The 22283-nt window shown below is 36.5% G+C and overlaps 1 protein-coding gene across 1 annotated transcript; it reads right to left on the bottom strand.

The window, feature by feature from the left end:
- Window positions 1-261: 261 nt before the first annotated feature.
- Window positions 262-21401, bottom strand: snrnp48 (small nuclear ribonucleoprotein 48 (U11/U12)). Its single transcript, XM_039737036.1, has 9 exons — window positions 21146-21401; window positions 19090-19203; window positions 15753-15813; window positions 15126-15203; window positions 11355-11540; window positions 5746-5867; window positions 4647-4768; window positions 2931-3044; window positions 262-481 (listed from the first exon to the last, which is right to left on the bottom strand). The coding sequence occupies exons 1-9, from the start codon at window positions 21308-21310 to the stop codon at window positions 430-432; spliced, it is 1014 nt and encodes a 337-aa protein (XP_039592970.1). The 5' UTR covers window positions 21311-21401; the 3' UTR covers window positions 262-429.
- Between the last annotated feature and the right edge of the window lie 882 nt (window positions 21402-22283).

Genomic DNA, 22283 nt, shown 5'->3' with positions numbered 1-22283 from the left:
TCATTTTTGGTTATATTAGTTTCATGTGACCCATTAGCCTCCTCTGTCCAGCGGTTTCATCTTTTTGAAGGTAACCACACCAAAACGTACAGTAACTATTATACATCTTCAAACAAATTTTACATGTCATTTAAGAAACTCACCTCCACATGTCAGTTAAACAAAAGCAAACTCTGAAAGGGAACTGACCACATGTTGGTTAATTCTCAGCTGAATTGATACCACAATTGACATATTAAGAAAAAATAAGACTTCATGAGGTTAGAGTTTTGGATAAAGACAAGTTTAATTATCTTGATGGAATGAATGCACTGTAAGAAAACAAATATTTCATGAACTATGAAAACAAACTATTAACTGTGCCTGTTGCCCTGAGGACAGTATGTACAAACACAATCTGGCACAAAAAAAAAACAAAAAAAAAAAACTCTACTTTCGCCTTTTACGGTCTCTGTGCCTTCCTTCAGGTGATCGTGAGTCCCTAAAAGAAAATGAAAAAGAAAAAAAAAGTTAAAAACAGCATTCTTGTTTTTAGCACCTTTTTATGTTGGGACTTGTGTGAAAAAATTGATACCTGTTATACAGTATTACAAAATATACACAAAGCTAGTTAAAGATCAGAAATTCTCAAAAGAGTCCAGTGATTAGTAAATTAGTTGTAAAAAAGACCAGTGTGTGGGACAAAGCTCAAGAAACACAGCAAAATGGTCACACTGACATGCGATTCTTGACACCAACTATAAAATTTGTTTAACCTTTTTTTCTTTTTACTTAATCTCTAGCTGTGTTTACCCAGCCTTGCCCGGAAAATTTTGTAAGACTCAAGTTGTAATGACATCAGTTAATAAGATGTAGTAGATGTACGATGCAGCTAAGTGCTATTCTATACAATTTGTTTTTTTCTTTTCTGAAATAAACCAAGGGCTTATAAAATTGGCAGGTAGTGTGCTGCAGAGTTCATGGCTTTGGATTTCAAACCCAGACATTATGGGATCACATCCTACTATGGACACAGTGTGACCATGAGCAAGTAACTTCACTTGCCCGTTCTTCAACTGAAAAAAATGGCTTTATGCAAATGAAGGACGCAGGAGAAACCATCTCTCAGTGCATCACAAAGCATTATGTTAGCATAATAATAATAAATAGCAATTAATAAAACAAAAAAAAAACACATCAGTTCATTTTCTGTAACATTGCCAAATTCCAACCAAATCACTCAAATCATTTTTGAGATTTTGGGGTATTTTGCTTTTCTATTGTAGGGGGAAGTTTAATCCTTAAATACTGATATAGATTAGACATATATATAACAAAGGACCAGTGTATGTGTGTATGGAGCAGTCCACTATGCTCACGCTCAACCGCAGCCACTAAATGGCGCATGCATGCACTTTTACATTTTTTCGGGCTTGCTACAAAAGACAAAGAAAATCCCGCCACGCAACAGTGACGTTGTGCTAATGACACAGATGAAGAGACACACTATCGAAATGAAGCAATCACCACGGCTCAACAACGTAAACCACATTACTATTTTTAAAACTGTTAATATGCTGAAATAATTTTACCCTTTGTGCATGACCACATTTCCTGCTTTAAACAAATAAACTGAAAAATAAATTCTCAGTTTAAAAACCTGATGCATATACATTACCAGTCAAGTGTTTTAGAATATCTCAGTTTTTCTTCAAATGTAATCAGTTGAAATGCAATGAATGACCTAAAATGGTGAAAATGTAAGCTGTAAACTGCCAGGGGTTTAAATTTAAAGTTTAGGTTAGCAAAACCTGAAAAATAGACATTTTCAGAATATTAAAAATTGGCCCTCTTGAGTGAACTACTAATAGGTTACAACCTATAGATGTGCTGCAACTAAAGTAAGTTAAGCCTTACAAGTTGAAGCACAGGTGCCCCAACTTCTGCTGAGTACTTAAAAAACCCATGTGTGTCTTAAAGCAGAATTGGAACATATTGTGTTACTACATCCAAGAAAGTTGTAAACTCCACTGATTATAGCAAGAAAATGACAATTAACAAATGAAATGAGATACAGCATTATTACAAAAACAAATCTAAGTGTCAGTGAGTACAGTGGTGTCCTACACAATCCAAAGGCAATTGGAAAATGGAAGAAACTGATATACTGTAGGAAGAGATCTAACAGAGCCAAAGTCACAACCCAATCAGAAGACAAATTTCTGAGGGTCACCAGCTTATGTGATAGGCACAAACTGTTTGCTTGCAAGGCTTAACTTACTTTAATTGCTGCATAATTTTCTAGGATGTAACCAATTAGTTGTTTCCTGAAAAAAGGCCCATCTTTAATATTTTGATATTTTCTTTTTTTCAATTTTTGCTAACAAACTTTACAATTACACCTCCGGCAGTTTACTGCTTTATCTTTTTACCATTTAAAGACATTCATTGTATTTCAACTGATTACATTTGAAGAAAAGGTGGGAAAACAGAGGTGTTATAAAACTTTTGACCGGTGGTATGGATACATCTACTTCCAAAATAAGGTGGTGTGCTGTGGGCTGAGCTAGTTCTTTATGATTGGTCCAATTATAAAAATCAACTGTTAAAACAATATTTCAATATACAACTGTTTCTAAATTAACATAAACCTGACACAGCCCCTAGGTATAAGAACAAAGAAATTGAAGCATTTCCAAATATGCATGCATTCATTTTTCTGCATTAACCAAAGCTATAATGACTAATGTTTAAAAACAAATATATGTCAGGTTTTGGGTTAACATTCCAGTACATTTTTCAAGACTCAATTTTGTTGCTGTTTTGAAGCTGGCTAATACCTGAGACTAAAGTGGTCATTTCTTTCATTTGAAGAATTATAACTAAATTCTTAAAATTTTAATATTATTTTTAAATTGAAGCAAACATTCCTTTACAATAAATATTCTTACCTTTTCCTTCTCGAGTCTCTTTCATGATCCTTGCTTCTTCTTTTCCAACGGTGTGAAGAGTGCCCAGATCCTTTTGAACTTCCATAAGAATGATGGGAATCGACAGATGGTGATCTACAAGTTGAATGGAAGAAGTTTGAGACACTACTAACTCATTAGTAAGTAGGTAATTTAAATTCAAAAGAGGAGAGTAAAAGACGTATGGAAAGTATGAAAGCACCGGGTGATAATTAGCACTATAAATGATCCCAAAAAATATAGTTAAACAAAGCCCTATGGTGACAGATCAGCTCTATGTGCAACAGGATTCAGATTTTATCAGATTTTACTTTAAGGCACCTATTCCTGAAATAATTGTAGTGAACACATTTGCAGCGAGGATTAAAAGCAGAAAATACAGGTATTTCATTTAAAATATTTTTTACAAGTAAAGAACAGCTTGCATATAGCTCTAGAGATAAACTACTAGTAAATACAAGTTGAATTCTAGTGAAATGGATAATGCAGCTATCATGAAAATATTACGTAAATCTGTGTCTTTATATGCATTAATTACATACTTATGAAGCAGAGTGACAATTTTAAACTGCCAACTGAGTAAGGGGCAACTGTATAGGGGCAAGTCTAACATACTAAATAATAAAGAATTTGGGGTTTTGCAAACCTCAAGTATGGAGCACTGGGGTTACTTTTGACAGTAACCTCTCTTTTGAGTAATGGATTAATTCAATGGTCAAGAGATGCTATTTCCAGGTTTGTCTTTTAGCCAAGGTTAAGCCTTTTTTTAAAATCACCTAGGGATCTTGAGAAAGTTGCTCATGCTTTTATCTATTCTCTGCTTGCTTATTTTAACTCATTGTATTCTGGGATTAGCAAATCCCTGACACACAGATTGCAGCTGATCCAGAAAGCTGCAGCTCATTTTTTGGTTGGGGCAAAAATTTTGCCTCTGTATGTCCAATTTTAGTCTCTTTACTCTTGCTGTCAGTTAGCTTCAGAATTGACTTTAAAATGTTGCTGCTGGTTTTTAAGTCATTACCATAGATATGCTCATGTCTAGTTATCTGAACTGTGTGTTATACACCAGCCATCCAGAGAGCCTGGATCTACTGGTCAGCTGTTTCTTGTGATCCCTTGTACTAAGTGCAAAATTAAGGGGTCCAGGGCTTTTGCAGCAGCTGTACCTCATCAGTGGAATTCTTTATCTTATTATGTTAAGGAGTCTCCTTCAACTGAACTGTTTAAAACGAGATTGAAGGTGCATTTCTATTCTCTACCTTTCCATGACTTTCAGTGATACTGATGGTTCCCAGTTACTGCTGGTTATATTGCATTTTATTGTATTTTATTCTATTTATCTTTATTTTATGTTTTAATGTAAAGCACCCTGGCTACAGCATTACTGATGCTGTTTTAAATGTGCTCTATAAATAAATTGACATTGACATTAAAATGCAAGACAGACAGATAGATGATGATTCTGATTTCTTAAGGAACAGTGTTAATGTAATCAGTTTAATTTGCTGAATACAGAAGATGGAAATATACTGTAAATAAAATTGTTACTATGTTTTCAGGTTAAAAACACAAAAGTTATTATTGCATATCTAAAGTTATGAATGTGTAATATTTTTAAAAAGACAGGTCATCAGAAGAAAGATCATCATGAAAAGTCTCTTAAGAAAATAAAAAAAGAGTTAGGTGTGTTAAGCTTACCTTCCTGTAGCGCCAGAAGAAGCATCTCCATGTTCTTCCGATTTTTGCTTGGTGTCATCACCATCTTCTTGCCAGAGCCGAGATAATTCTTCAGAGTGTACATCGATCACTTCACGAATTACCTGAGAGAACAAGAGAGATAAAAGAATTTGCTGTTTCATTACATCTAAATGTTTTTGGAAACAATCCTCAAACTCATGTGCACATGATAAAAATGCATGCGACATTTCCTCACAATTTCTCTCTTCCTGAAGTTCATATAAACACATATCTTTTCTTAATCTTTCATTTTTAACAGCGATTTTCCAGGTTCCATCAAGTTTGCAGGATTTACACAAAAGACTAAGGGTAAAGGAGCATTAATGTTTACGTTCACATGACCATCCTGACACCAACCTTCTTTAGTTGATCTTTACAATACAAAAGAAGGATGGTGACCATACTCTAATTCCAGGTCACAGGGGTAACCTAATTTTTTCTAATTCATTAAAATATGTATATAAATACACACTTTACTCTGGTACAATATATTGTAATGGATGGCACACCTGCACTGGCATTGAACAAGGATTCTTATCCGTTCGGGAGCCCAGTACAATGGAAGGACTGGGGGGAGCCAAGTACGGCTGAACATTTTCTCCTCCAATTTATCAGATGGCAGTATCCTTGGGTTGGGAATTCTAACACAGAAACCCGCATGGCATACTGGGATCTGTAATCCCGTGGGGCAGCCCTGTCGAGTTCCGTGGGGGCTGCTGGGATTCATAATCCCTACTTTCTGGGGACTTCCGGTTGACCCAGGAGTGCTTCCAATTGGCAATGCCCTAGCACAGATGTACTCCTGGGTCTTATAAAAGAAGTTGCCCGATCTCAGCCAGGTGAGTCAGTGTAGGGTGGAAGAGGACAAAGCTTACCTGGAGGAGTGGAAGGTGAAGGAAAATGACTGGTGTGAAAATGTATTTGAAAGCAAATAAAACCTTTCATTATATTGGGTTGTGTGTCTGTGGCAAATGTGTTTGGGGTGCTGCAATGCCCCCTAGTGGTCACAATATTAATTATTCATTAACTAATATATAATAAATCAGCTACTGATTCTAACCTCTGTATATGACTTCTTTGTTATGTGAACATTTTTTGCTCTGTAGGATTGCCTCCTCCTCTTATAGTCTCTCATTTCTGCAAGAACTTCAAGACGTGTTTTTGGTTCATTTAGTTGTTCATCTAAAAAAGCAGACAAAGGTAATAGAAAAAAAAAATTAAGTCAAAAACTGTCCATTAAAACAACCAAAGGCATGATGTGCTAAAACAGTCTCTTGGGATATTTGTTCTCTTTTTAAAAATCATTATTTTCATATTGAAATACAGCATCATAAAAAAAACAGGCTGATCAACCAAAAACCCCACACCCATAATCCCAATAAAACTGAAATAATTAAACTACACAAAATAACAGAAATATTGTTTATACAATAAAAACAATCTAAAAAGAGAAATAAATAAACAAGCATAAGGGCACTCATGTTAGGATTCTCAACAATTTGGCTGGGGTTCTACATTATATTTATGCATTTTTTATGTGTTTTCCTTTTGGGCATTTCCTTATGGTTGGAAGTGAAGGCCTAGTGGTGAGGGTTGCAATCATGAGAATGTTACACCTCTGTGAAGATTGCAGTGGGGTGGGTGGGTTACCCTTTTACTGCATTGTGTAAGCAAGCATGCCTTCGAAATTATTGTGTACTCGGAGTTTAGTTTTCTTTGTCCTTAATTCTTTCTATTTCCACTTACTTCAAACAAGATTTTTAATCCTTTCATACAGCCCACAAAGCTGAATGTACTGAACTTCCAACACAGATGGACAGTTGACATTTCCTTTATTAAAAGATGGACCTTAAATATAATAAAACAGTAAGAGCTGCTAACAAATACTTTGCAACTTTCACACCCCCCTTGGCCTCCACAAAGCCTTTGACACTTAATTTTGTATTTATTCTAATGCCTTAAATTGAAGTCTCATGATAGATCTGTGAACTAATCTATACGTTTCACTGATCTTTTTCTGAATAGCTTCTTAGGAATAAATGAAATTAGTGACAGATCTTTCTCAACTACTCTGATGCTCTTGCTTATCCTAACTTCCAGTTCTGCTTTAATGACCAACACAAATCTTCTCCACTTTAACTTGCAGAAAATAATCTAAATCCCTATACAAAAGCATGTGCAAATGCATTATTACATTTTTACCCTCTACTTTCTTACAGCTCTCTTGCCAACTTTGTTTTGTCTTAAATGTTAAGACTATAAAGATAATTTGGTTTCTTTTTGCATAGAAAGTTAGAAATGTAGTACATGCTTAGTGGAAAACAAGCAATTGCATAACCAGTTCTCTTCTACGTTTAGTTAATTAAACATCTTGATTTCTGATCCTTCAGTATTACAGGAGACAAGTTTTTAGAGCTCAGAAAATGCAAGCATGACATAAAATGCAGGTGCATTCAGGCCAAACTGTTTTGAAAGGTGGAACTTTTTTTTTTTTTTTTATACATTTTTTATTTAATTCATAAAAGGGACAGACACATTTTTGGTTTATAGAATATTTTTGTAACAATGATCCATGTCTAAAAATAACAGTGATAATAGAAAGTAATAACATGTATTAGTTATAAAAATATTCTGTGTTAAAAGCATTTTACAATACAACAGTTAAAATTCAAGTACATATAAGCCAGTAGATGCCGATTTACGCTACCTATAAAAAGTACTCACCACTTGGACTTTCTCATGTTTAACTGTTTCGCAACATTAACTTTCTTTAGGCTTAATACGCTTTTTTGCCAATGTTCATGACAAAACGACTCTTAAATGCTATTTATTATAATTATTAAACACAACATAACTGCATAATTATTCACTGCCTTTACTGTGACACACCTCAGTCATCACTGGTGTAGTCAATTGGTTTAGAAGTCTCATGACTACTTAAATGGAGATCCCCTGCGATGACACCAAGGTGTTTCAAGTAATTATAGTAGGAGCACACACAAAGAGACACTCCACACTAATCTGTGACAAAGTTATTGAAAACTACCACCAAGAAGATGGATACCAGAAAATGTCCAAGGCCCTGAATATCCTCCTTTAATGGAAGTTGTGCCTAAGCTATATAACACACTAGTGAGGCTTCAGCAAAAATATGCGGGGTGATTCCTTTAAGTGTACAAAAAGGATAACAGTGCTAAAGTAAGTCCAGAGGAGAATGAACAGGCTGATTCAGAAAAGAGATATGAGCTGATGAAAGACTGATAGAGTTGAACCTTCTCAGTTTAAGCAAACAGAGATTAAAGGTAGTATAATTGAAGTGTGTAAAACTATCAAGTAGGGGTGTGCAACATTTGCAAAAAAATTATACCTCAATATTTTTTGTGACTTTGACAATAAACGGAAAGTGGACAATATTTTACAAATGTGTTGGCAAACATCCTCTTGATCTAGCTTGGTCTTGTTAATAGGATATTAATTGTAGCTTACTAATGAAATTAACGCAAACAACAGTTAAGGAAAACAGGTCTTATTTATTTACTTAAAACTGAAGTAAAATAACACAAAAATATTACAATCACCAGTCAAAGTGTTACTGGGATCATGCAGGTATGAGTAAACCATTTCAAAGCAGCCTAGAGGATTTACACAAAAGGTCAACAAAACTATTATAAAGACAGCACCCCTTAACCCTCAATGTAATCAAGATATGAATCCAAAGGGAATAACATGCGAATCATAATTGAACTATAGAGCATGAACATTATAATCTGGATAAACTGCTCTGCTTCAAGATGAATTGTGCAGCAAACAAGAACAAAAATCTAACAAACTGTGCTATAGGTGTAAAAATCCAAAGTTCTGTCAAACACTGAACAGGAGAAAAAACTATAGCATTTATAAACAAGTTCTATCATGCATGCACAAAGATACAAAACTGTAACATTTTTTAAACAAATAATTAACTTCAGGTTCTGCCCAAAACTGCACAAAGATATTAGAAAAAAATAAAAGAACTGTAAAATTATATTGAGGAAACTTCAAGTTGTGTGACAGACACACCAGTCTACCTACAGCAATGGGCTTCAGAGCACCACGGGTATGTGTTACAACACTTCCTCCAGTGCAGAAAGCCCCTTCAGAAGGGCTGCTTGAGGCAGGGATGCACAGGAACTTTTTTTGTAAGTTTCAACCAGTTTAGGGAAATTAAATTCTTGTGTTTTCTACAACTCAAGTACGTTTACATAACAGTCCAATTCATCATCAAGTAAGTCTTGATTTCTTTTTCAATGGCAGTGTGCAGAGACTAGTCTTCTCTGAATTCCTGAATTTTTGAAATAGCACCTAAAAGACCTTTTCTTCTTTTTTTGCTCCATCCCTTGTCATCACCTGCTCCAACGTCTGTAGCCATAGGGGCGGAATGGAGCAGGGTGAAGAGGTGAGGATCTGTGCGAGTGTTGTAAATAATGAAAGGAAAAAAAAAGTGCTTTGGAATTGAGGACCTTTACCAAGACAGCTCGCGAAATAAAATGCGTCCAATCAGCATATGCTTCTTACGGAAATAAAAATAATCAATTTGAAAGGATTAATAATTCGTCCAAACAGACTGATAATTTGTTCCAACAGATTTTTTTTTTTTTTTTTTTGCCCGACACCTATGGGTCTTCATACTAGATCAATTTCCATTAAAATTGCATTTTATTCAAGAACAACAGTTTTGGTCGTGCCAGTTCCATATGCCGTGACTCACTCATCTCAATCTCAGTTCATTATCTGCAGTGGTTTTGACTACATTTAGTTGTATTTCTGTTACAATTACGAGGAAAAAAAGGCAATTAATCTCGACACAAAAATGAAGGTGATCAAGCAGCATGAGGGAGGAAAGAAAGTTAACGTGATCGTATGGGATTTTAAGATATCCCATTGTAAGTGGTGTTTACTGCACGCACTGTAATAGTGCACTCTGGCTTTGAATCCGGTTAACCTCCGAAGCTTCTGCATTGTGACTCACGATGTGCCACTTCAGGTGAACCATCACAAAGGAGTAATGAAACTACACAGAACTCCTTTATCTGTTAAGGCTTATTATTAACATGCTAAAATGTTAAAAGAGAAAACATTTGAGTGTTCAAACAATGCCAGTACAATTCCTCCCCTCACAGTTAACAAAATGGACACTGGGAGAGGCTCACACTAATGGGGTAACATAACACAGACAAAGAGGTGAGCTATTGATCTGTTTTTGCAAAGTGAGGAAAATAAAGATGCCTCACGCCTGGACAAACTTGTTAAGAAGGCAGGCTCCATTGTAGAATTAAAGTTGGACAGTTTAACATCTGTGGCAGAGCGACGGGCACTAAGCAAACTCCTGTCAATCATGAAGAATCCACTGCATCCACTTAACAGTGTCATCTCCAGGCAGAGGAGTAGCTTCAGTGACAGACTGAGGAGATCGTTCCTCCCCCACACTATGCAACTCTTCAATTCCACCCGGGGGAGTAAATGCGAACATTAATTTTATTTTAATTCTTTTCATTTTTATTACTATTTAATTTATTATTGTTTCTTTGTATCAGTATACTGCTGCTGGATTATGTGAATTTCCCCTTGGGATTAATAAACTATCTATCTATCTATCTATCTATCTATCTATCTACTCGATAAATTCAGCTCGCAACAATTAAGATATTATCATAGACGACCTAGAAAAATCCCGGTGGTTACTTTAAAATAAATTCTTCATTAAAAACACACAGATACAGCTGGAAAATTAAGAGTAAACTTAAACAAATGGAAGAAAATGTTTTCCCCTCCCACACAAAGAACCACAGACATGTGGAATACATTGCCAGGTAGATGGACAGAAGAGTAGGGCTTTAGGAACCTGTAAACCACAACTCAATGTTATTTTGGAGAATCAAGTAGAATAGGATTGGCAAGCTTATTAGGATGACTGTCCTGTTCTCATCAAAACTGTTCTAATGTACAGCTGAGTCCATCATTAAATAATAGAAAGAATATGGCTAGAGCAGGCCATCCTCAAAAACTGTATGACAGTGCAATAAAGGTACTAGTAAGGGAGGCCTCCCAAGAGACCAATGACAACTCTGAGAGAGTACACCTTTGGTGGTTAAAATGGTAAAGATTGTGCATACATCAACTGTTGGCTGGGTTCTTCACTAGTCACAAACCTCTGGAGAGTCAAAAATAGAAAGCTTTTGCAATCAGTTAAATGTTTGACATTTGAAATGCAAGATTTTACAATACAGACTAAAAGATGCTGCGGTGGGCTAGTGCCCTGCCCAGGGTTTGTTTCCTGCCTTGCACCCTGTGTTGGCTGGGATTGGCTCCAGCAGACCCCCCCGTGACCCTGTAGTTGGGTTATAGTGGTTTGGATAATGGATGGATGGGCTAAAAGATGTATGATTCAGGGCAGAATCCTATTAGTCTTTAAAAATGCAAAAATAATAGAATTCATGCGCACAATGCTGTTCTCAAAGTTCCCAGAAATGTATTAATACAGATTTTATTTTAAAGACATATTAATCAAAACAGCACAAGATTTCTTCATAGCATAATCATATATATATATTCCTGTTATTCAAAACAAAAGGGAAAAATACACATCTACCATGAAGTCTAGGTGATAAATGAAAACAAAATGTTTCATACCTTTTTTCAATTTTGCAGCCAAATCCACATATAAGTCATCATTTGGGTCAACCTCTGCTCTAGGCATTTCAGGCTTTGCCTCTTTCACAACATGGTCATAAATTGAGAGTCGATCAGCAGCTGTCAAATCACAAATTGCACGTTTGTGATTCTGCGGAACTTCAGATTGAGATGCAGAATACTCACCTGCAGCAGAAATGCAAGATCTTTTACAAACACAGAAAAAAAAGCAGAACAAGAAATACATTGCAAGAATGATATAATAAAAGTACCTCCCTTAATATTTATACTCTTTAATGTAGCACTATTATCCTATTTATGAGCGTAAGCAAGTAAAATTCACTACCTCCAAAATATCTAATGATTAACAGATTTTACCTTTTCATCACGTATTTATTTTTTTCTAAAAAATAAAAATGCAATGATTAAGTCTTGTATTAGATTATTAAATCAATTCAGCCATTTTCTAAACCTACCTTAAAGTAAACTCCTATAACAGTACATTTTTACTGCTTTTTAATTAATGTATATGAATCTGGGGTCGCAAGCCACTTTTTAAAATAGCCTTTCCACATAGGAAGACGGCAAGAAATGTTTGCTTCTGAATAATATTTTCAAGCACAAATATAACAGATGCTCATTTCAGGACACTTGCAGACTTCAGTGCAATTATGAAGACACACAATCATTCAGAGGTAGGATTAAGAGAATGAAGAAACACCAAGTATGTATGAATTACGGTAATCTGTAAGATGAGAATGACTTTTTTAGGAAAGATAATACTGAGAAAATCGAAATGTGCCAGTTAACCTACTATGGTTAAGTCAGGGAACACTGCAACACAAACCTTTACAAAATATATATATTATGGCCTGTATGGGGTATTTCAGACCCCCCAAACCCCAGATACAACTATGCCAACGACAATCCCAGGTTCAAACTGGCCTTTTATTTTAAAACAAATACCTTAAACAGGCTTCATCCACAATACAATTTTATTTTTCTTTATCTTCCTTTCTCTTCTACTCCTCCCCAGGCAAGCATTGTCCACCTCCTCTCCTGACTCCCTAACTGAGCCGAGGCAGCTCCCTTTATGTCGGACCTTGGGAGTATTTCCAGCCCTATGACACTGCTACAAGGAAGCACTTCTAGGTCAAGCAGAGCACCTTCAGAATAAGGTCATCCAATCTTAACAGCTGCCTATGGCCACAACAATGGCACCTAGGAGGGCTGCCCAATCAGACTACAATTCCCAGAGCGTCCTGCAGGTGTGCATATGGGTGATCCAGCAAAGGGATTCTGCCCTTTAGAACATTAACCCCGAAAGGTGGACATCTGTGTGAAAAGTACAGTGCTGAGGAAGACTCAGTGAGGGCTCAAACCAGGTGACCAACACAAATTAAATGTGTATAATAGATTTTTTTTTGACATTGTTAGCTAGCCTTAGATTAACAAGCACTGTATTATTTTTTACATTAATGTTACTGCAATACTAGTTTTTAGTAATCAGTGTATATAGCCAGAAACCGATAAATCAAAAATCATATATTTTTTGGCAAAGCATGAGTGTCTTTGTGTTATTACATGTTATATATCTAAGTGGAAACTGAAGTGCGCTACATAAAAATAATCTGAAACAAGTTATATCTTCAACTAAAATGCGCTATACCCACACTGATGTACATGAATGTGAAGCACATGTTGAACAAACTGTGACATAACCTCCAAATTGCCTTATATTTGCTGTTTAGGCAATTATTTTACCCAAAGACAGGATGAAAATAAAAGTTTAAATGTCTAGCAATCAGAAGTTTGATAGAACATAAAATAGCAAATATTTTTTACAGGACGTTGATGACAACATCTGAATTAATCTTTTTCAATTAAAGAAGGAAAACAGAAAATTATATTAATGAAAACACTACACTGACTCAATAACTTTAATATTCTCATTAATAATTAATAGGTGAAGCCTTTATAAAGAACTGGCAGATATTAGAAAAATGCACTGCCTTTTTTGGTATCTTATCTGTTTAAAAGGATATCATTTTGAAAGGATACTGAATGAAAATAATCTTTAATAGAGGAGAACCAGCACTTTCAACGTTCATCTTTATACTCACCCCTGTTACTGAAAAAGAAAAAATACAGTGATAAAACAGTTGTGATATATCATACCTCCTTTCATGTTATTTGTGATAAATGTTAATCAACTAAACATTGGGGAAAAGACTTCTTCTTGCCTTTATTATAAAGCAGAGGCGTTACTAGACATGTAATGTCAATCAAAGGCTTTAAGAGAATATTAAGCATCACTGGATTTATGAAAAAATAGAATCAGATCTGGACACACCAAACTAGCTATTAGGAAAATGGGCTGAGATTCCAATAGCTCTTACAAAGAACTATTGAGATGACCAATAAAATGTTTATTTAATACTTTGGTTTGGGTGTTTTCCACAGCAAGAATTACTATGGCTATATTTCACTTGACTATAAACAGTAAAAATAGGTAAAAGTAACAAACTCACTATTCAGATACTATGTGTACTTTGGGTTATCGAAATTTAACATAACAGGACATTTTCAAACCCACTTAATCCAAGTCAAGGATGTGAGGCACTGGAGACTATCCAATCAGCACTGGGCACAAGTCAGAAAGTAGCCATTGACTGGACACCAGGTCCATTGCAAGGCCTAATCACACACGCAACCACACTCACACAGGTCTACCCAGACATGGAGACTATGTGCAAAATCTACACCGACCAGCCACATCATTTTAATTAAGACACTTCATTCATGAGGTAGTAACACTAACTACTGTGCCTTCACCCTAAATTTTCATATTGTTGAAGCAAGGGATAATCGGGTATATAGTATAGTCTCTTCGACATCTGAAATGATAGGTTGGTGTAATGAAATCCTGGCATTACTGAAAACAATCCTTTAACATTATTAAATAATCTCGACAGAGAGAACTACCTTAAGCACAGGCCTGACAATTTCTGGTAATGGTTAGTTTACATGTTATGTAAATAATTTGTGCTTGTACTTAATAGTACACAAAATAAATTAGGAGGCATGCCATACAAAGGCAAATTCAATTAATTTTAGGATATTAAAAAAAGGCTATAAGGCACAGTGTTAAAAATTTTAAATCATATATGTTTTAAGAAACTTTGAACAGCTTTGCTCTGGAATTTAGAACATACTTGGAGAAGAAACCTTGGAAATTACAAGAACAGTTATCCAGGACTCCTTTTTTGTTAATGAAAGATGGATCATGCCTCCTTGGCAATGACATTCTGCTTACAATGAATATACTACTGATAACTGTGGAGAATAAATAACCTATATGCATTAAGAAAACCAAGAACGATTGCTTGAACTTTACTTTTTATCTCTCTTAACAATTCAAATAATATCTTGAACTGAGTAAAATACTCTCCAATATCTTTAGTTAAAAAAAAAACTAAGTACAAGAAATGCAATTCAAATATGGAAGGTCATGACATAGGCTGTAACCCCAGAGCACAAGACTCGTGGGCAGTACAGTCCAGCAGCCACAAAACTTTACGGACAAAGTGGTGTGAATGCATATTGTTCATTGCATTTCATTACCAAAAATAATAACAATCAACCAACAGCACATGCCCAGGTGTGTCCAGTCTGCTACTGCCCCTTGTACTAGTAGCACCTCATTGTCATTCCATCTCAGTTCACTCAACTGTTGGCCAACAATATCAGCTTTCAGAATTAAGCTCTTACTTTGGCTGTATATTTCTCCTTTTTCATAAGGTGCATTACTTCTTGCTTGAAGTATTATCTGATTCTGTAAAGTTTTGTCTGAAATAAAAAAAATGATAATTTATTAAACCCACAAGAATATCAATCAAAACGAGAAACAGTGCCCCAATTAAAATACATTAAAAAAAATAAACCCCCACAAAGCCAATATCAGCACTATTCTGAATGTGACCATAATACATTCTGCAACAGAAATACATGCAACAAAAGACAGGTCTGATACCGAAAGAAAAAAAAAAAAATATATATATATATATATATATATATACACTGTATGCTTTAAATACAGGTACATTTCAAATCAGCATCAAAGCATGAGCAAGTTAAAGAACTGCAATGGTTACAAACTGGCAGTTTTTTTTTTTTATTTGTTAACTTACACATTACAGGCGAAATCTGATGTTTACCAAATAAAAATGCATTTCACTTCTGTAAAGCTAATTCACAGAAAATCGATTTAAAGTGGCTATTTTAGGCAAAATCTAGAAAGGAGTAACAAAACAAACAAAATGTAGAAGTTTAATAAGTTGTTACTTTACATTTTTAGAAGTATTTAAAATTTCTTTTAATAAAACTTTATTTACATACCTATAGTCACAGAAGGAACATTTGCCTTTGAATAAAAAAAGGATGGATCGTACATTTGATCCTGATAAAGGAGAGAAAAAAAAAAGATTCCAGGTTAAATAGCAAAAAATAAAATAATGGGATACTGCTGTCACAAAGCACCATACAGAAAAAAACATTTTGTATCCAGTACTTTTGAAGTGGTGTATAGTAGGTCAAGAACGTTCAGACAGGCTGTTCTTTCTGGGACACTTAAAAATTTTAAGGGTCGCGGAAAGCAGTGGTCACATTCAACATCATCATTACTGAAAATGCTCTGACATTTTCCAGCACATTTTGATATGGCAGCTATTCTGTGATCACTGGTTGTCAACACTAATGATGAGTAAACTCTGCAGAGTTCTGTGCACCACGAGTTCAGCAAAATCAGAGAAACATTCAGGAACCTCACTGAGCTCCATGAAATGCATTTAAGTCAATGAGGAAGGAGGACCTAAACTAGCTCTGAGTGGCTTATAACGGTGCAACGGTGTTTTAATTCTCCCCGAGCAGTAGGGAAGCATCTGCCAAACTACGCTGAACTAATTATTGGGGGCAAAAATATGATCTGAGCTGTGAGGCAGCAGTGATAACCACTGTGGCTTTGTGCCTTCAACAAGACGCAAACAGAATGATAACCACAAACAAAACACAATACATAATACATACACAAATACACAATACATACACAAACTAACAATAAGTATTAAAAAAATATCGCTGCGCTTACAGAGTTACAATCTTGGAGCTCACGTTAGACGTGAGACAAAGTGTCAATGTAGGAAAATCTTGTTCAACTGTCTGAGGTTCTCTTTTGAGTCCCAATATCTGTGCAGAAGCTTTGCACTTTTTTCCTCCATGAGAAAGATAAAAATGGCTAGTTAACAGTAATAAATCTTTATGAAATAATAATAATATTATAACAAGAGTTGCATGTGTTTCATTTCATGGGGAGGGATCCTTTAAGGTTTGGTTTACATAGTACCTGCACCACATGGCAAATAATATATACAAATCAGCCATGGCACTGAGCTGCCTGCACAAGGATCTGTGTTATAGGAGTATATCCCGTGGCAGTACTCATGATATTCTCATTATGATTGGTTAATGCACACCACTAAAATAAAAACACAGCAAATTTGTTTTTGTTTTTTTACTCTGCTCCCTGCTTGCCCACTCCCTTGGGGGGGTGCAGGGGTTGCTACACGCCAGCCACTTTGCATCTCTACCGCTCGCGTTGTGAAGGGGGTAATGTTGGTGCTGAACGCATGCTAAGGAGATGCGGTCGGATCAGCTGCTGCCTTGCAGCTGTTGGGCTACATGTTCTGCTTGTCGCACTGCACATCGATCATTTAAAAGCCTGTACATCAGCTGTCCTTTTGTCTCACGGGACATCAAAGTGTTTTTCCAAGAAGATCACGTCTCGATCAAAGATTTTTTATTATAATAGAGAGATATAAATAAAATGCATGCAGGGTGGAAGGCTGGAGTACTGACCGCATGAGATCAGGGGCGTTTTGGACTTCACCAACTTAAGACAGGCTCACCTATCTGATGCCTTATATTTTATTTTCCACAACAGAATGGGGGAAAAAAAAGCAGAGATTGCAGTTGAACTTGCCAAACCTGTAATGCCTTCATACAGGCACAGGCCCTGTCAGAATGCAACAAGCTTCCAATCTAGAAACATGACACTGTGATGAAATGTCTGCATAGAGTCGTATTTTTTTTTTTTTTTCTTTCACCATTCCCAGTGATTCCTAGAGGTGTTTTCTGTTTTCAGGTTTACAAGATCTCACAAGTAAAATTAGTAAGTTTGACATCCTCTACAACTACAAGTCGTGTAAAGTTCCGCTGGCTTAATTTGTTGTCTCTCTATAACTAAATACAACTTTAGACACTATCAGGCAAAGTTCATTGATAACACATCATGTTTTAGATACCAATAATACAAAAATAACATTCATGAGCTAAGCCTGCAGTAACTATTTGAAATTATAACTTTTTTTGGAAATTTAAAAAGTAAAACAGTGTAAGGCATTTTCAGGGCAGTAAAGCATGATAGATAGATAGATAGATGGATGGATAGATAGATAGATGGATAGATAGATGGATGGATGGATGGATGGATGGATGGATGGATTCTTTATTAATCCCCAAGGGGAAATTCACATACTCCAGCAGCAACATACTGATAAAAACAATATTAATTAAAGAGTGATAAAAATGCAGTACAAGTTAAAAAAAATTCAGGGTGGAGAGTGCAAGGCAGGTGTAATAGACAATATCATTGTATAATGTTAACGTTTACCCCCCGGGTGGAACTGGACAGCCGCATAGTTTGAGGAAGGAACGATCTCCTCTGTCTGTCAGTGGAGCAGGACGGTGACAGCAGTCTGTCGCTGAAGCTGCTCCTCTGTCTGGAGATGATCCTGTTCAGTGGATGCCGTGGATTCTCCATGATTGACAGGCGCCTGCTCAGCGCCCGTTGCTCTGCCACGGATGTCAAACTGTCCAACTCTGTGCCTACAATAGAGCCTGCCTTCCTCACCAGTTTGTCCAGGCGTGAGGCGTCCCTCTTCTTTATGCTGCCTCCCCAGCACATCACCGTGTAGAACAGGGCGCTCGCCACAAATGCCTTGATAGAACATCTGCAGCATCTTATTGCAGATGTTGAAGGATGCCAGCCTTAAGGAAGTATAGTCGACTCTGTCCTCTCTTGTACAGAGCATTAGTATTGGCAGTCCAGTCCAATTTATCATCCAGCTGCACGTTTGTATGCATGTATATGCATCAATAATTCACAAATAAGTTAATAATAAAAGTATCATTCCAAAGGTGTCTTATGGTTACTGGCAGTTTCTAATTGGTCCCTGTGTGGGTGTGGATTTGTGCATAATTGGGCCCTGCAATGTCCTGGGGGCCACTAGTGAAGGCACGATTAGGAGGAAAGAGAATGCTACAAAATTCTATCATGTTGTCAGTTTTCCTGAAATAAGCGCCAAACCGCTAGAGATTTTACTGTTAGTGAGCAGGCCACAAATCAAAAGGCATGGTGGCATTTCTAATCCCTAACCATTTCTCTGTGGTGGTAGAAAACGGGAAAAAAATACTCATAAATTCTGTTGTGTTATGCATAATTCATATAACTATTCAAAGCAATACAACATTCATTTGAACATGCTTTCTGATAAAAAATTATACTAGCAACAATCACTTCTGCCCAGCCCTAATCTGGAATGAATTACACAGATTTCATTTCTACAGCTCGTCCCTAAAGATGAGCTCACATATTACTTTTGGACATCCTTAGACTGACCTCTTCCTCCTGTGAATAACCCATCATTCTCAGCTTGCAAGAAGTGGCGTGCTTTTCCAAGGAGCTCTTTGGAATGCGGTGATTATTATTATAAGGGCAAATAACAAAAGGTTCCTGCAGCAAAAAAAAAAACAAATTTTGTTGTTAAGACAATGTATTATCAATCAGTCTTTATTGTCATACAGAGTACAGGGCACAAGTATATTCAAATTATTATTTATTAGTTTCCCCTTGGGATTAATAAAGTATCTATCTATCTATCTATCTATCTCGCACAGTACAACCATTTACTAACAAATAATGGTGCAATGGTAAATTAACAGTACCGTCTTGCAACAATAAAGAACAATAAACTACAGAGTACAAAATACTGTGCAGCAGCTAGTGACATACAGCTTGGAGCAGTAAACATGAGGGAGAATATAGCAATACAACAAAAGTGACCAGTGTTGTGAAATGAGAGGTTGTAATCTTTATAGCATCTTAGGAATTAAGCAATTGACAGTTCTGAGATACAGAAGAAATAGTAAATGCAGTATAATAAGCACATTGCAGAAAAGCTATACCGCTGTAAGCACTTTGTAGATCTTAGAAAATGTCTCACATATTAGTGACAGTTCTGGATTTAGTGGTACAGTAAGTGACACTGCATGATAATGTACTCCCAGATACAGCATACAGATCACAGGTTAAGCAATAAATGACCGAATCTGAAAAAATGACAATATGTGCAAAAGTATGAGGCATGAATATGCAGATCACTACCTAGTTACATAACTGGTAAAGAAAAACCTAGAATTTAAAATGAGTACATCGTTAGCCAATAATGTCAATACTGCCGACCTATGCTTGTTCAGCAGTCTCATTGACTGGGAATATATTGGGTTGCTGAACCTTGTTGTTTGTGTATGGATGGTCTCGAGTTATTTTCCAGATCGAAGAAAGGAGAAAAGGTCCACGGCAGGATGGTTTCAGCCCTTCATGATGCACTCTGCCTCTCTGAGGCAGGATGTAGTGTAGATACAGTATCCTGAACTTTTGGTTAACTGTGCGCAATTCTCCAAACCCTTTATAAGGCTGTACAGTCCTGGGCAGAGCAGCTGCAAATCCAGGCTGTGAGGACGGAAAACATAGCAAACCTGCACCAACTACTCAGTACTGAAGGTTACAGTTCCTAGATTACAAATACCAATCAGTTACACATAAATTCATCAAACAACAGCCTTCGAACACTTCTTAAACACAGTGCAGGAGTCAGAATTTTGAATAGAGGTAGCTACACATGAAAGGTCTGGACTGAGATTTGATTTTGATACCACGCCTAACATCAGCAGTCCTGAGTGGGTCAAGAAGCTGGACACGACCTCACAAATTTAGATGCTTACCCACGGACTACTTTGTAGATAAGCACCAAGGATTTGAACTTAATATGTGCCACTACAAAGGGCCAGCGTAGTGATCTGAAAAGAGAAGTGGCATGTGCCCGACTCGGTCGTGTAAACAGCAGACGTGCTGCCTCATTTTCAAATCATTTCCACATTCTTGGTGACACATGCCGGTATTCTTGTCAGCACAAAGTCGCAGTGGTCGAGATGTGACAAGAACGAGTCGGGACCAGAAGTTCTTAATGATAATTGCTGTGTGCTTTTTTCCTCTTGAGGTCAGTGGTGAGGGTGAAGCTCTTGACTAACATTACATAAAACAATTCATCTGCCTATTTTCAAATCCTCTTATTTCACATGTGATCCTCTTTTTCATACTAAGGTAAATTGTACACTGCACAGCGATTCTGAGAAAAAAAAAATTCCACACAAAACTGAAAGGTAATCCAACACAGAATTCAAATAAAAATCGGTTATGGGTCGCGCACTGTGAAACCAAACGAAACGAAAACCTGCAGCCACCGCGATATTCTCGCGTTGCAGAGGGAACTTCTTTACAAGAACCGGGCAAAAATGTTCAAATACGTGGGGGACTGCGTAACTTAAAAAGATTGTTTACAACTGTAATTTTGTATTCTTATTTAGAATAATGAAACTGCAATACTGGCTCATACCAATACATTGTCGGTGTCTTGCATGTGTCGACTCCATCCCAAAGTATCAAACCACACATTCAGTTTGTTCTCGCAACTCCCCGCAAACTCTGTTAGTTCCTGTAGCTGTTTCAGCCTGTTCTGCAGCTTGTCGGGCAGACATGTTTCGGCCGGAGTATCACACATTTACACAAAACAATATACAACAAATTAAAATGAATACAGGAAATGCTCCGCAAGTCGCACAACAACTCTGATTCCACGCTTGCGCGCCTGACCACGGCGCAACCTCGTAAACGTCATCCGAGCAGAAACGCAAATCGTTGTATCAAAATAAAAGTTGCATAAGCGTTCTGCGCCTCGAATAGTGACACTGCCATCTACTGGACTCCTTTTGCAGCTGCACCCCATACATGTTTTCAGAGGTATAGTAAAGTATATTTTCATTCTTTGTAGAAGTATTTTTTACACTCACTGAGCAAATTCTTAGGACCCCTATACAATTACTGGATAGGTTCTTCTTTATCCCTGAAAACAGCCTCGATTCTTAGTGGCATGGATTCTACAAGCACTGAAAGTACGGATCTACACTTTTGGGACCCTGAAGCTTGAACTGTTATGGGGGCTCCCTCGCAACCAGCAACGGTGCGATTTGCCAGCAACATAACAGTATTTTTCTATTAGAGCTAATGCTTAAAATAGAAGAAACGTTTTACGTCAGCTTTTTAGAGCATTTAATAGCTCGGTTTAAAGAAACAATATAAACTTGTCTAAAATTGTATTGTGGTTAGTGTACATGTCTTTAAACTTGATAATATGGTCAAAAGTAAAAGTCTTGGCTTTATTTATTTAATAGTTAAAATATTTATTCTCGCTTAAAAATTAAAATCAAAAATGAAATCGCCTTTTTGAATAATTCGAGCACCTGTCTTAATCTTAAATTTAGGAGAGAAATAAAAAGGTCTGGGACTTTTATTTTCTTGACTTTAAAGGCCGAGCGGAAGTGGGCGAGTCCATTGTATTTGTCATGCGGACAATTGCGTCAAAATTATCGCCCGGATGAACATGAGGTTAACGCCCACCTGAAAGCAGTTTAAAATATCTATTCGTCAGTTGTGTTGAGCGACGTGAATTGGGAGGGTCAGAGAGCGAAATCTCG

Source organism: Polypterus senegalus, chromosome 15 (assembly GCF_016835505.1).
Source record: "Polypterus senegalus isolate Bchr_013 chromosome 15, ASM1683550v1, whole genome shotgun sequence".
Classification (NCBI taxonomy): Eukaryota; Metazoa; Chordata; class Cladistia; order Polypteriformes; family Polypteridae; genus Polypterus; species Polypterus senegalus.
Note: the sequence above shows the minus strand (reverse complement) of the source record. Positions and strands in the feature narration are given on the sequence as shown.